Source organism: Grampus griseus, assembly GCF_964374135.1.
Source record: "Grampus griseus genome assembly, chromosome: 16".
Lineage (NCBI taxonomy): Eukaryota > Metazoa > Chordata > Mammalia > Artiodactyla > Delphinidae > Grampus > Grampus griseus.
Window position 1 is genome coordinate 77,722,254 of NC_139010.1, and position 12,693 is coordinate 77,734,946.

Consider the following 12,693-nt stretch of genomic DNA (forward strand, 5'->3'; position numbering starts at 1 on the left):
GCGGAGACAGAGGCGGCTTTGTTCGCGACCAGATCCGCTCTCTCCGTACCGTACGCCTCTTGAAACGCCCTGTGAGCAAGGGAAGAATGCGGGGCGGAACGGGTGAGGACCCGGGCTTATCTAGTTCGCGGAATTGAGCGCAGCGACAGCCGCAAGCTCAGAGACCGCTGGTATTTCCGATCGCAGGGCAGCAGCCTCGCATTCCATTCCCAGACCGCGGGGTCCTTTGGAAGCCGCGAGCTTTTGGGCAGAACATCCCTGAGCACTCACTGGGCCTGAGCGGGGTCGGCTCCGGCTGCCTCCAAGGTCGGGGGAGGGAAGAAGGGAGTGAACTTGGAGTTTAGCTGCGGCCCGAGGCAGATCGCGATGTCCAGCTGGGAGAGGCCAGGCTGCGAGCGGGCGACCCCAGGGAGGCCAACCAGGCCTAGGGACGGCGGCTCCCAGCTCCGGGACAGGGAGGCCTCCGCAAGCCTGGAGCAACTGTGGCTCCCGGGGCGGCTAGGGTGTGGGCGCGGTCATGGTGAGTCCAGTGCCGGGGAGCAGAGACCACCCGACTGCGGCGGCGACAACCGAGAGGACTTTGCCTCCTCCCGGGCAGATCCTTTCCTGTGCACCGCGCCCAAAGGCTCACGGGCGCAGGGTTTCTCTGGGCCCTGTACCCCGATCCCGGCAGCCGCCGGGAAGTGCAGCGCTAGCGGTTCCCAAGCTCCTGCCGGGCGCCCGGCCTCCGCGCACCGGGTGGGCGGCCTGCCGAGCGCGGCGCTCCCGGAGCTGCTCGAGAGCGCGGGCCCGGAGGGCGGAAGCAGGTGCTTGGGCGCCCCTTGCCAACGCGGCGCGACTGCCTGCCTTAGGGCTTGGGGTCTGCACGCCCAGCTCCTGGCAGGGCGCGTTTGAAGCTGGGGAGCCGAGAAAGGGGAGACGGTGAAGATCCCTGTGAGCACACCGCGGGCGCGTCCGCTGGGGAGCGCCTGCACCCGCTCTCACTCCCTCTCCCAGAGCTTTACAGTTGCAGTTGCTCAAACCCAATCCACACGATTGATTCTTCTGTGGCTGAAACGTCAAGTATCGTTTCCTATGGATGGGAAACTGCCTCCGAATAAACTGGCATGTGTAGTTATGGCAAAATTTAGCCTGGACCTCGGTGAAGATGGATCTCCCTTTATTTTCCTCTGGTTTGGGATAAAAACGAGGGCACGTGTCACAAATGAAAAATAAACAGAAATTCGGGGTCCAAATATGTCGTTCCTTGTGTTACCTGCAAACACAGTGATGCCTTTTACTGTCGGCAATACTAACTGCGGGACAGGCCAATAACAGCTCATTAAAAATAATGTTGCAATAGCAAACACGTTCCTAGATTTTACAGCCAGAACACGATGCTATCAAGCGCCAAGAAAATACTCCTTTATTTGTGTTTGGATTCTAGAAAATGGTTCTTGACTGACCTGGTCTTTACAAAGTCGAGAAATAACTGGTTCTCCACATGCACAGTTTGTTCTTTGTCCTGCTCCTGCAGCCTCCCTTTCCCTCCCTTTGAGGACCCCGTTGCCCTAGGCCGGTGAGTCCCTCCCAGGAGCCAAGGTGAAGCCCTGGGGGAGGAATGTGGCTCGGCCATCGCCTGGGACTGGCAGTGATATGAATCTAGGAGCCCGCCCAGGCAGGAAACATCTGCTTTGCTCCCGTCGGCTGAGGGTCGTGGTATTTCTCACAATGCAAGAGACAGAGAGCACGGAAGCTGCTCCCCGAGCGCGAAGCATCCTAGGCTCTACCGCAAGCTTTCGTGTCGGGAGAGGCCAAGACAGCACTTTGATGGAACTGTCGCATCTCGAGAGCTAGCCCGGGGCCGTCTTTCCCCACACAGAGTGCTTCTCTAGGCGATGCCTCTGCAAGGATTGCCAGGAACTGCTGGAACCGCTCAGCAGAAGGGGCTCTGTGGCGGAGTGAGTGTACCTCCACTCAACTCCTCCAAGAAATCCCTAGGACACTGAGCCAAATCCCCGATTTCATCCTTTCATCTTCCCCTCCCTTCAGATTGTGGAACCCAGCCTTCTCTCCTATCCTAACTTCAGATCCTTCCCTATTGGCACTCCCAATTAGTCAAGCCAGTGCAATGGCATCGGCTTCCTGGCTTAATCCTCTCTGCATTATCCAGACACGCATGCAGACAACGTACAGGATACACTCACCCTCAGGGTGCCATGAAACACTCACTGTCCCCCCCACACTTCTGTTAGACCTCCTAACAGACACCACATCCAGGGGCTCCCAGGGCCCAACCTGTATATGTGTTTAGCATCACATATACATTGTGATCACATAGCATCACAACAGCACGGTCAGGCACACTTTGTTCTGGGTGACCCTGGGCAGCTGGTTTTCTCTGATGGCCCCAGGCTAAGGCAAGCTGGGAAGAACCTTGTAGAAAGGATTGGGCAGGGAGCGAGGTGGTGCTCCTACTTCTGGGGCGTGAAGCTGGAAATCCTCTGGGCAGAGATGCCTCATGTTCCCTCGTCACAAGCCACCTGGGACAAACTATGGGAGCCGCCATCATCCCACTTCAGACCCCCATATACCTATGGGCCGGGGCCTCACTCGGAGCCGGGGTCCTCACGGTGCTGGGCTTTGCGGCTCTGAGTGCCCGGGAGCGTCTCCGGGCCCTGGGAGACCAGAGAGCCAGCTCTCGCTTGAGCTGTTTCTGTTGGCAACACAGATGTATTTCTTTTATTTGGTAGTAAATAGAGCGGGTGTGTGTACATCAAACAAGAGCAAGACAGATATAAACGGCCCCACCCCCGCCACTGGGCCTTCATTCTGAGCCAGGACGTCCCCTGCCACGCCAGAGCCCCAGAGTGCGCGCTGGAGGGTGGGGCGGGGAGAAGGAGGGGGAGGTACGAAGGTCGGTGGGGTTCGCTTTCTCGTCTGCAAGAGCACGCTGGGTCAGCCGCAGCCCGGGCGATGGGAGCTGGGGTCAGAGCAGTGGGGGCCTAGAGGGCTGCACAGCCTTCGACCTTCGGGAGCTTTGGCGAGAGCTGGCGTCGTAGGGCTGCCTGGGCCCGGGCCAAGCACTCCAGCTTCTACTCCTCTGCGCGCGCGGGGCACCTGGACTTCCCTGGAAAGGCCCTGCGGGGACCGGAGACGTTGCTGAGCACCGCCCTGCCCGCCTCCAAGGCTCCATTTTGCCCCACCCCTCGCGCTTGTCCACGCCCCGAGTCCTGTGACCCATCCAGGAGGCTTCTTCCCCTCAGCGATCCAAACTTAGAACGCAAAGCGGCTAGGAAAAGACCACTCTACTGGGTCACCGCGACGGGGTCAGGGTGCAAAAACCATGAGCCTCATAGAAATCCCCACTTGGGGTCCAGAGCACAGCCGGGGAAGCCCCTGGGACGTCGCCCGCCCAGGCACTTACACCGGGCCAGGCAGAGGCACTCCTCCGCCCCTCCTCGCGGCTTGCCGCCCACTCTCTGCCCATCCCCTCCCGCCCAGCCTGCAGGCAGTCTCTGCCTTGTGGGTGCGAGCGATCCGCGCGTCTGGGCGTACGCGAATCGCGGTGTGCACGCCTTTGTGTGCACGTGCGCCCCTCTGGGTGTGCAGGGCGAATGTTTACCCTTTGACCTCACAAATAGTCGGGGAGGGGTGCTGTGGGTGGTTGGCGGAAGGGAGAAAAGGGCTGTAAAGATAAGTGGGCCTGCTATACTTTGGAGCCCTGCGTAGTGACTCGGACCCGGATCTTGAGTTGAGATTTCGGACGCGCCTGTTCCCGAGCTTGCTTCTCCTGCGGAAGTACCCTGGAGGCTTATCGGGTGGGGAGCCACAGCTTCTGGGGAATCCGATCTCAGACAGCAGCGCAGCTGGGGTCCAGTTATCCGCCAGGGCTTTCCCCCCACCATTCTGCCTCCAGGATCCCGTAGCACTTCAACCGTGTGTCCGGGCAATTCCCGAGACAAGAGACAAGAGATCGCTGGAAGCAGCGTGCATCCTCGGACAGTTCCCAGGAGATGAGCCCTTGTACTCGCCCAGGTCCCTTCTTGGCTGCTGCTCCAGTCGATGCGTCTTCGCGGCGAAACTGGCCCAAATCTCTGTCGCCCGGGTTCCAAAAGGATCCCTTCTGGTTGCAGTGGACGGAGAGGAAAAAGAGTTGGGGGAGAAGTGTAGCGCGAGCGAGCGAGAGCACGCCGACAGAGAGTTGCGCCCATCATTTAGTCAGGAGCGACGAGGTGGAGTCACCTGGTGTGCCTCACCGGAGCGCTAAAGTCTTAAAGAAATAGAAAGAATCCCCTTCTCTCGTGAGCTCCTTCGCCGCCCTCGCCCCCCTTGGTGATGGAGTGCACGCATCAGATTTTCATCAAAGTTCTATTAAGTGAAACATAGGTTGCAGGGCACCCTTTGATTGAAACAGTTTAAATTTTAATTGTGTTTTTAATTTGACATATAGTTGCAGAAAGGAATGACACTGCGTCGCCAAGGGGCGGTCGATTTTCTTAATTTCTCCCAGAGGAATTGATGAGTCTATCAGGCCACTAGATTGGAAACCCATTAAAGCTCTCTGGTTAGGCTGTTAATTGGAACTTGATGGATGTGGGGAGGGGGGTGTTGGGACTCGGCTATGCTGATCCAATCTTCACGACTTTCTGTTTTCCAATAAATTACACAATTCATTTTCCAGCCGCAGATTACATAAATTGTACACCTCTGGGGCTCTCTTTTTCAAATAGGGAGCCCTTTTCCCCAAAAGCCTATTGCGAGATGTCATTTGCACCAAAGAACGAACAGCAGAGGCCCTTGAATGAAAATCGAAACATAATCAACGTTTATACTTAGAAAATTTATTGAGATCATTTTCTCTGGTATTTCCTTATTTTAAAGTTTGGACGCGCCATATATCATAATCCACTCGCGTAAAGGGGGGGTCAGCCTGTGTTTAATATTTATCGAAGCTTGATTCCAAGATCAAACTTGTTTATGACTTCATCTGTCATTTCGGAGGGAGCCTTCTTCTACTATTACCCGGCTCAGCCAGCCTATTTCCCAACTGCCGCAGAGAAGAGAGGATCAATTTTTATTACGCTCCTCGGCAAGTTTGCTCTGGGCCGCTTTAATATCGAGCAGTGGCATAATCTCGGGACCTAAACTTTAAGCGTTTTTTCAGTCTCGGAAAGTTTATCATTCCTTGGAACCCGTTTATGCCTAATTCCTAGGAAGAGTGGGGGGCATCCCAAAGATGATGAGAGGCCTTCCTCCTGGGTAGGGGCTGTTGATCTGACTGGAGTAGGGCGGGGCGCAGCTATCCGGAGGCTTGGCGGGTGGGGTGGGAGGTGAGACTGAGTTGAAGAATTGCCACACTTGAGGGCAGAGAGATGGGGTGTCTGTGGGTGGTGGTTCCTGAAGCTTAAGGTTCCTGGGAGTGCGTTTGGCAGCTGCGTTGAGCCCAGGAGAGGGCGTGTGGGCCTCTGCACTCGCCGTGAAGTCTTAGGGACCCCCCCCCCAAATGCCCTGAAGGGACGGCGGGAAGATCGTGTCTTGGCTCTCTGGCCCCTGCCCTGGGACTGCTGTCTGCCCGAGGTGGGGGAGATCCTGCAGGTGCCCAGTTGAAGAGACTGGAGGAGAGGAGAGTCTGCCTGGTCTCCACCACAGCCTCCCTGCCTCCGTCCTGCGCCAGCAGCACCACTTCCCCGGCTCAGTTTAGAGTGTGTCAGTGTGAGGCACACACTAGTCGGAGCTCAGTGAACGTTTGCTGTGTGTGACTGTGGAAGTGTTTATGCAAGCGCGTGCGTGAGGCTTCAGGCGTTCACATCTCAAGGTGCACAGAGTGCCGGGGTGGAGGAGGCCGCACAGGTCAGCTCCCCAGTCCCTCGCTGTTCCCGGGTCTGGGAGCTGCTTCTCCGAGGCCCATCCCGGAGGCCCAGCTGCTGCCTCACTTGGTCACTGCTCTGGCTGAGGCCAACCCTGTGGGCCCTTGACTCCACCCAAACATGTGCCCCGCGGTCCCGAGATGGCGGGGGTCCTCACAGTCTACCCCGCAGCCATCCCAAGCTCAAGGCCAATGCACGCCCCGCCCCTCGCCCCTTCCAAAGAGTCATGTATTGGCAGTGGAACAGCCTCGGGCTTCAATCTTGCTTACTCTGCTTGGGCTTTTTTTTTTTTTTCTGAGCCTCAGTTCCTCCACCCGTACATTGGGCGGGGGGTACAGATCTGCACCACAGGTTTGCTGTGAGGATTAAAGTGAAGAATGTTAGGATGCTCTTAGAATATTCCAGGTTGCCGGCACCAAGTATTTGCTAGCTCAGAAGGGTTCAATCAATGCCCTCCCCTTACCCCAAATCCTTTTTCGTCCCCAGTGGAGGGCAGGCTTAGCTCGTCCGGTCCGCCAATTTCCCGCCGGGTGGCTTCAGCGCGGGCCGGGAGACAGCTCCCACTCAGGGTGCTTGCGGGAGGCGGAGAGGTCGCAGGCGGGTGAGAGTCGGGTATTTGTTTTCAGGATGCTCCCTTCTACCCCCCAACCGTGCGGGAGCGCGCGGGACGGGCTGTGACGTGGCCCGGGAGCCTGCGCCGCGGCCCCGCAGAGGGGGACGCACAAATTGTATTTCAGCACCGGGTCCTTCCGGGTTAATGAGCTGACACCATGATTAAAGCTGACCATTTGTAATGTGTCTCGACCCCGCCGCCGAGCCCTGAAGAGGTTAATGCGGTGACGGAGGCCGGCACCTGCCCCTCGCGGGCCTCCCGGGCCGTGGCGCACAGCCTCTGCCCCCCCGCCCCGCCCCCTTGCCTGCCTCTGCCCCGGTTGCGCCGCCGACTCCTAATCAATTAGCCCATTAACGAGCCCTTGGAGGAGTTAAGTAGGGACAGGTTCTGCCACGGGTAAGGCTGCAGTCGGTAACTCACCGCGGCTAATGATATTATAAGCGCTTTGCTCAATAACCCGGGCGCGGCGCGGGCGAGGAGGGAACTGCACCGTCATGATGCAGAGTCTGGACATTTGTAGGGACTGATTCCAGAGTCTCCTCTCACCCTTGGCTGCATTTGGGGGGCACCCTAGGGTCAGGGCTCCAGGGATCATTTGGTCGAGCGGTCTCGAGGCCTCAGACCCAGGGGGTGGGGTTGCCTGAGCGCCCTGGAGCCTTGCTTCCACCTTCGGTTCTTCGACGCTTGTGTAGACAGCTGTGCCCCCGAAACATTTTGCCTGCGCCAGACTGGTTCCACATCCAGTACCAGCTGATCTGGGAATTAAAAGAACAAGAGTCAGGGCTTTGAGGGGGCCGTGAGGATGAGGTAGGGAAATATGGTTAATTGAGCGCCCACCGCAAGCTGTGCTCAGAGTTACGCACTTTGACCTCATACAGCTTCTGTGAGGTAATCGTTGCTTCTCCCCCCAATTTTAGGAATGAGGAAACCGAGGCTCAGAAAGTTTAAGTATCCTGTCCAAGGTCACCTAGCCATTTGAATACACTTTGTCTAATTCTAAAACCATGTCGCTATCCTCACCTCCTTCTCTCCTTTCCTGGAGCAAAGCGCTTCTCTTTTTGCAGCAATTCCCTCACCTCCAATATTTGCCTAAAAGTGAGAGTCACTTATGGAAGAGGAGGCCGAGCTTTGGGCTGTTTACAAAGGTTTACAGAGGACCTACAATGAGCTCCTAGTGATTCTAGGCTTTCCAGTGCTTTTTCATTCCTACCTAAAGCCATCCTCGAAACAGGTGAAGGGGAGATATTAATGAGAAGTTCATATAGCCTAGGAGGGCAGTGAGGCTCTGACTGGGATTTCACTTGTCCAAGTTCACGCAGCATGGAAATGAGGGTGCTGGGACTTGAACCCGAATCTCTTGAAACAAGATCTAGGGCTTCCCTCCCGCACCCCCAACGATCTTGCAGCCCCGTTGGGCCTGTGACAGGGTTGGGGTCTGTAGGCGGGAAAGGGCCCAAGTTGTCTGCTCCCAGGCCTCCCCGGTAAGCTCCCGGAAAGAGCATCAGTTCCTATGCGCACGCTCCTAAATCCCCCGCCCCCCGGCCTCCTGCGCCGGGCGCAGCGGTCTGCGGGGTGCCAGCCCTGCTGGCCTGCCCAGGCGAGAAGGAGTGAGTTTGGGGAGGGTCGTGGAACAGCCTGTGAGCCCCTCTGAGGGTTCGAGGACCCGTCGCCTATGGGAGGCGTCGGGTCACTCCAGCTGAGCCCCGAACTGCCCCTACCTCTCGAGAGGGCAGGGGTCCGAGCGATCAGTGTCGCCACACAGGGTAGGAACTTGGGCTGGAATCTATGTTGCTTTCGGTCCAGGCTGGCTCTTTGCGCGCTCCTGGGAGCACAGGCGCTGCATGCGGGGCCTGGGCTTTTTTGAAATTTTCCGGGGCCGCTCGGCGGCGCTGCGATTGGCCGCGTCTGAGTAACCTCTATGCAAATGAGGCCGCGCCACCTCTGCGCCGCCGGGGACTCGGCGAGCTGGCGGGCAAGGAAGGGGCATTCGCGCCGGGGCTGGGCGGCCGCACCTAAAGCCGGGCGGGCACGGACCCCAGCGCAGCCGTCCGGTGCCCGCGTGTCCCCCGCGCGTAGGGGACGCCTCGCCAGCTTCGCCGCCCCCTCCCCCTGGCTCCCCTCCCCCCTCCCCCGGCTCCCCTCCCCCCTCCCCCCACCTCCTCCGCCTGCCTGCCTGCCTGCCTGCCTGCCTGCCTGCCTGCACCACCTTCCACCCAGATCATCTCTAAAGGGAGTTCTTGGTTTCCTCCGATTTCTTATGAACCCAGGATGGGAAGCAAGGAAGATGCGGGCAAGGGGTGTCCGGCGGCCGGCGGCGTCTCCAGCTTCACCATTCAGTCCATCCTGGGCGGGGGCCCCTCGGAGGCGCCACGGGAGCCCGCCGGCTGGCCGGCCAGGAAGCGCAGCCTGTCCGTGTCCTCGGAGGAGGAGGAGCCGGACGAAGGCTGGAAGGCACCCGCCTGCTTCTGCCCAGACCCGCACGGCCCCAAGGAGCCCGGCCCCAAGCACCACCCCCCCATCCCCTTTCCTTGCCTGGGTAAGGATCGCACGCCCCCGGGTCAGCAGCGAGCAAGCTCTAGGGGAGGGAAGCTGTGCGGGGGCTCTCGCGTCGCCCCCCCCCCCTCGCCTGGCCAGAGCCGCGGCCGCGCGGGGTGCAGCGCCGAGGGGAGGAGACGCGCGCTCTGTGCTGACTCCTCCGCCCGGCGGGCGCTCGGGAAGAAACCGGGAGCACAGATGTGGCGCGGCGCGGTTTTGGGGAAGGTTGGGTTGGAGGGAGAGTGTACCATAGTGGGTTGGGCACAGGGCCTGCCGCACGCATGGCTGTGCCCTCAATATCCCCTTTGCACATCGTATACTTTCTGCACACGAAGTCTGGAAGTCGGATCTGAGCGGTCGGTCCTTCTCTACCGCAATCTCTTTCAGCGTCTTTTTCTTCTCTCTCTCTTCCGCTCTCTCGACCTCTGCCTCTCTCTCTCTCTCTCTCCTCCTCCTCGGAATGATTAGCACTCCAAGATGATTGACAATGGTGCCTTTCGTAGATGGTTCCTCTTTACAACATCTGACCAAGGGGAGCCCCGCGTTAGTCCTTAGCGTGATTTCAGAACAAACGGCCTGTGAAATGATGCCACACTATAAAGCTCAGGGAACTCTTCCAGTTCAGTTACAAGGCAAAATCATCTTTTAAAATGATGCTAATGTCCCCCCTCCAGATCTCCTCCCCCTGTTGCCACACGTCCTTTCACGAAGCTGGGAGCACAGAGACCCCAGACTCGAAGTAGCTGGATCCCTGTCCTGTTGCTTTTCAAAAGGCGGGTGCCGGGCTTTGGGTTTCAGCGAGAGGGAGAGAAGAGGATGGGGGTGGGGACCAAGGAAGATGGGACCAAGGCTGCAGGCGCCTGCCAACTCCCTGGTTCCGGCGAGAGCTGGGGGTCTTTGAGGCTTCCCAACTCCATGGCCTTCCTCTTTGTTCTCACTCCCCAGGTACCCCCAAGGGCAGCGGAGGCGCGGGGCCGGCGAGCTCGGAGCGCACGCCTTTCCTTTCTTCTTCGCACCCAGACTTTAAGGAAGAGAAAGAGAGGCTCTTGCCCGCGGGCTCGCCGTCGCCGGGGCCCGAGCGACCGCGGGACGGCGGCGGCGCCGAGAAGCAGGCGGGCGCGGCCAAGAAGAAGACGCGCACGGTCTTCTCGCGCAGCCAGGTGTACCAGCTCGAGTCCACCTTCGACATGAAGCGCTACCTGAGCAGCTCGGAGCGCGCCTGCCTTGCCTCCAGCCTGCAGCTCACCGAGACCCAGGTCAAGACTTGGTTCCAGAACCGCCGCAACAAGTGGAAGCGGCAGCTCTCCGCGGAGCTGGAGGCGGCCAACATGGCGCACGCGTCGGCGCAGACTCTGGTGGGAATGCCGCTGGTGTTCCGGGACAGCTCGCTGCTGCGCGTGCCGGTGCCACGCTCGCTCGCCTTCCCCGCGCCGCTCTACTACCCGGGCAGCAACCTCTCGGCCTTACCTCTCTACAACCTCTACAGCAAGCTCGACTACTGAGCGGCCCGCCGGCCCCGCGCCGCCCGCCCGCTCCCCGCCAGCCTGGCGCGGGCTGCCCCCACTCCGGAGCCAGGGCTGCGCGTTTCCAGAAATATTACGAGATACACCATGTGTATTCGTTACCTCTTATTTATGGCCTCTGCCCTACTTTTTGTTTTGATTGTTTCTCGTATTTATCGGCATTCCTCCAGCCAGATCATCTGCTTTCTACCCCAAACAAACCAATACGTTTTGAAAACCATGTTCTAGGGGATGTTCTACGGTGGTGGTGGGAAAGGGAGTTTCGGCCAGATCGACATTGATCGGTAGGAAAAAAAAAGCAGTAAAACACCAGACCAGGTACATTCTTCTCCCCCATATATACACCTGTATATATGTACACGCACACACGGCTGGCCAAGCCAGCCCTTGGGGGCTTCGAACAATGATCTCGACTCCTCTTTTCGTTTCCCTTGTCCCGAGGATGGGTAGGGGAGATGGGGGGGGGGAGATTTCAGATCTGTAAATATTTTTAAAAAGAAAAAAATAAAACATTTTAAGCATCGTTGCTAACTTTGGTGGAATTGATTGTCCGGCGTACTAACGCGCAGGTGTTCTCGCTTTTCCATGGAAGAGCTTGCAGGCGGGCGTCAGAAGAGGTCTGGCTCGAGCCCCGTGGAAGGTGGGGCGGGGGTCAGAGGTTAAAGGTTGGGACCTTGGCCCCGCCGAGGCGGCACGTGGGCTGAAGGCGCACCCCTTTCCACTAGCTGGTGCCCGTAGTCTCCGCGCGGCGGAGGCTCACCTCGGCGGGAACCCAACTCTGGAGCCCGCGCGGAGAGGTACAGACGGGGGGCGGCAGGCTTCACTGCCGAAGCAGTTGCCTCCCGGAACGAGCTTCTTTCCAGCCCTGGGAGCGCCCCGGGGTTGACGGCAGCAGGGCGCCGTGCGTCGTGGTCCAACCTGTGACAGGAGCCTCCTCTCCGAGGGCACAGGGCAGGTGGGGCGGCGCTGCCTGGATCAGGTATAGAGCCCGGTTTGCTCGTCCCCCAGACTGGCGCGCTCACAGTTTCCGAGCCGCGCGGTGCGGGAACAGGTCGCGGAAAGGCAGCACTTCGGCTGAAGAGGGATGAGGCGCGAGACTAGGCAAAGAAAGCGCGGGAGGCAAAGGCTCCTCCCCACACTGTTTTGTTGTTGTTTATAGTTTGCCTTGTGCGTGGCTAAGGGGCCGGGTCGCGGGCGAGTACGTGGCAGCGGGCACTGAATGGAACCTTGGTGCGCGGTTTGCGCGCCCACGGACCTCGGCGCCCCAGCACCTGCTGCCTCACCCTGGCTGGGCGGGCGCGGCACCGAGAGGACAGACGCGTGCCGAGTGTCATGCAAATCGCAGTCTCGCAGTGTTAGATCGCAGCCACCTGTTCCTTGTAAAACGTCAGAAAAAAAAATTGCCTGAGCTTTGAGGATGCTGATGGTTCGGTGTCACGTGGGGCGAGCTCCCGGGTCCTCCTGCCTCCAGCCCCGGGCTACTCCTTAGCCGCTGCAAAGGTGTCGGGAGTCGGCAGCGCGGAGCCCGGATCCCATCCTCTAGAGGGGGAATATTTGCGTGATAGACCTGTCTGTTTGAGCCGAGAGGCATCGAAATTATCTGCATTTTATGAAAGTATGCAGGATATCTGTTACCCGTCAATGTGACCCGCAGTGTCATGTCTTAAATGCCTGGTGTCTTGTCCATTTGTGAGGTCATATTTTTTTGTTAGATTTCATAAAATTCAAGAACACATGTGCCAGTGCTGTGAGGTCAATTGCATTTATTTCATTTCAACTGAGTTCAATTCAATAAATATTTACTGAGCCCTAGTACTTGCTGAAAACTATGCTAGATATTGGCTAGTCAGAGAGAGAAAACAGAATTGACACTGGATCTGTTTTTTTCTGATTTATTTGGTACGCATATTTCAATGAAGTTTTCTCTTTCCAGAAACCTGCTTTAAATTTTTCTTTCCTCTCAAACTGCTATTTGAATATTCCATGCAGAAATAACGGAACTGCCTTCAAGGAACTACTTGAATAGGAATATTTCACCCATATCATTTTTGTCTGCACTTCAATAGATTACATCACAGTATTGGGTCACTATATCCTTCTTGGGCTTACTTCCTTCATAGGAAGTTGTTTCCTGTAGGCAGTTAATGGCAGAGTGGTTTTTGCCCTTAAGATT

At 58.0% G+C, this 12,693-nt stretch overlaps 1 protein-coding gene across 1 annotated transcript; it reads left to right on the forward strand.

The window, feature by feature from the left end:
- Positions 1–8,730: 8,730 nt before the first annotated feature.
- HMX2 (H6 family homeobox 2) lies at positions 8,731–10,499 on the forward strand (the record flags this gene model as incomplete). The annotated part of the gene is made up of 2 exons (XM_082674235.1): positions 8,731–8,998; positions 9,943–10,499. The coding sequence occupies 2 exons, from the start codon at positions 8,731–8,733 to the stop codon at positions 10,497–10,499; spliced, it is 825 nt and encodes a 274-aa protein (XP_082530361.1).
- Positions 10,500–12,693: the final 2,194 nt, after the last annotated feature.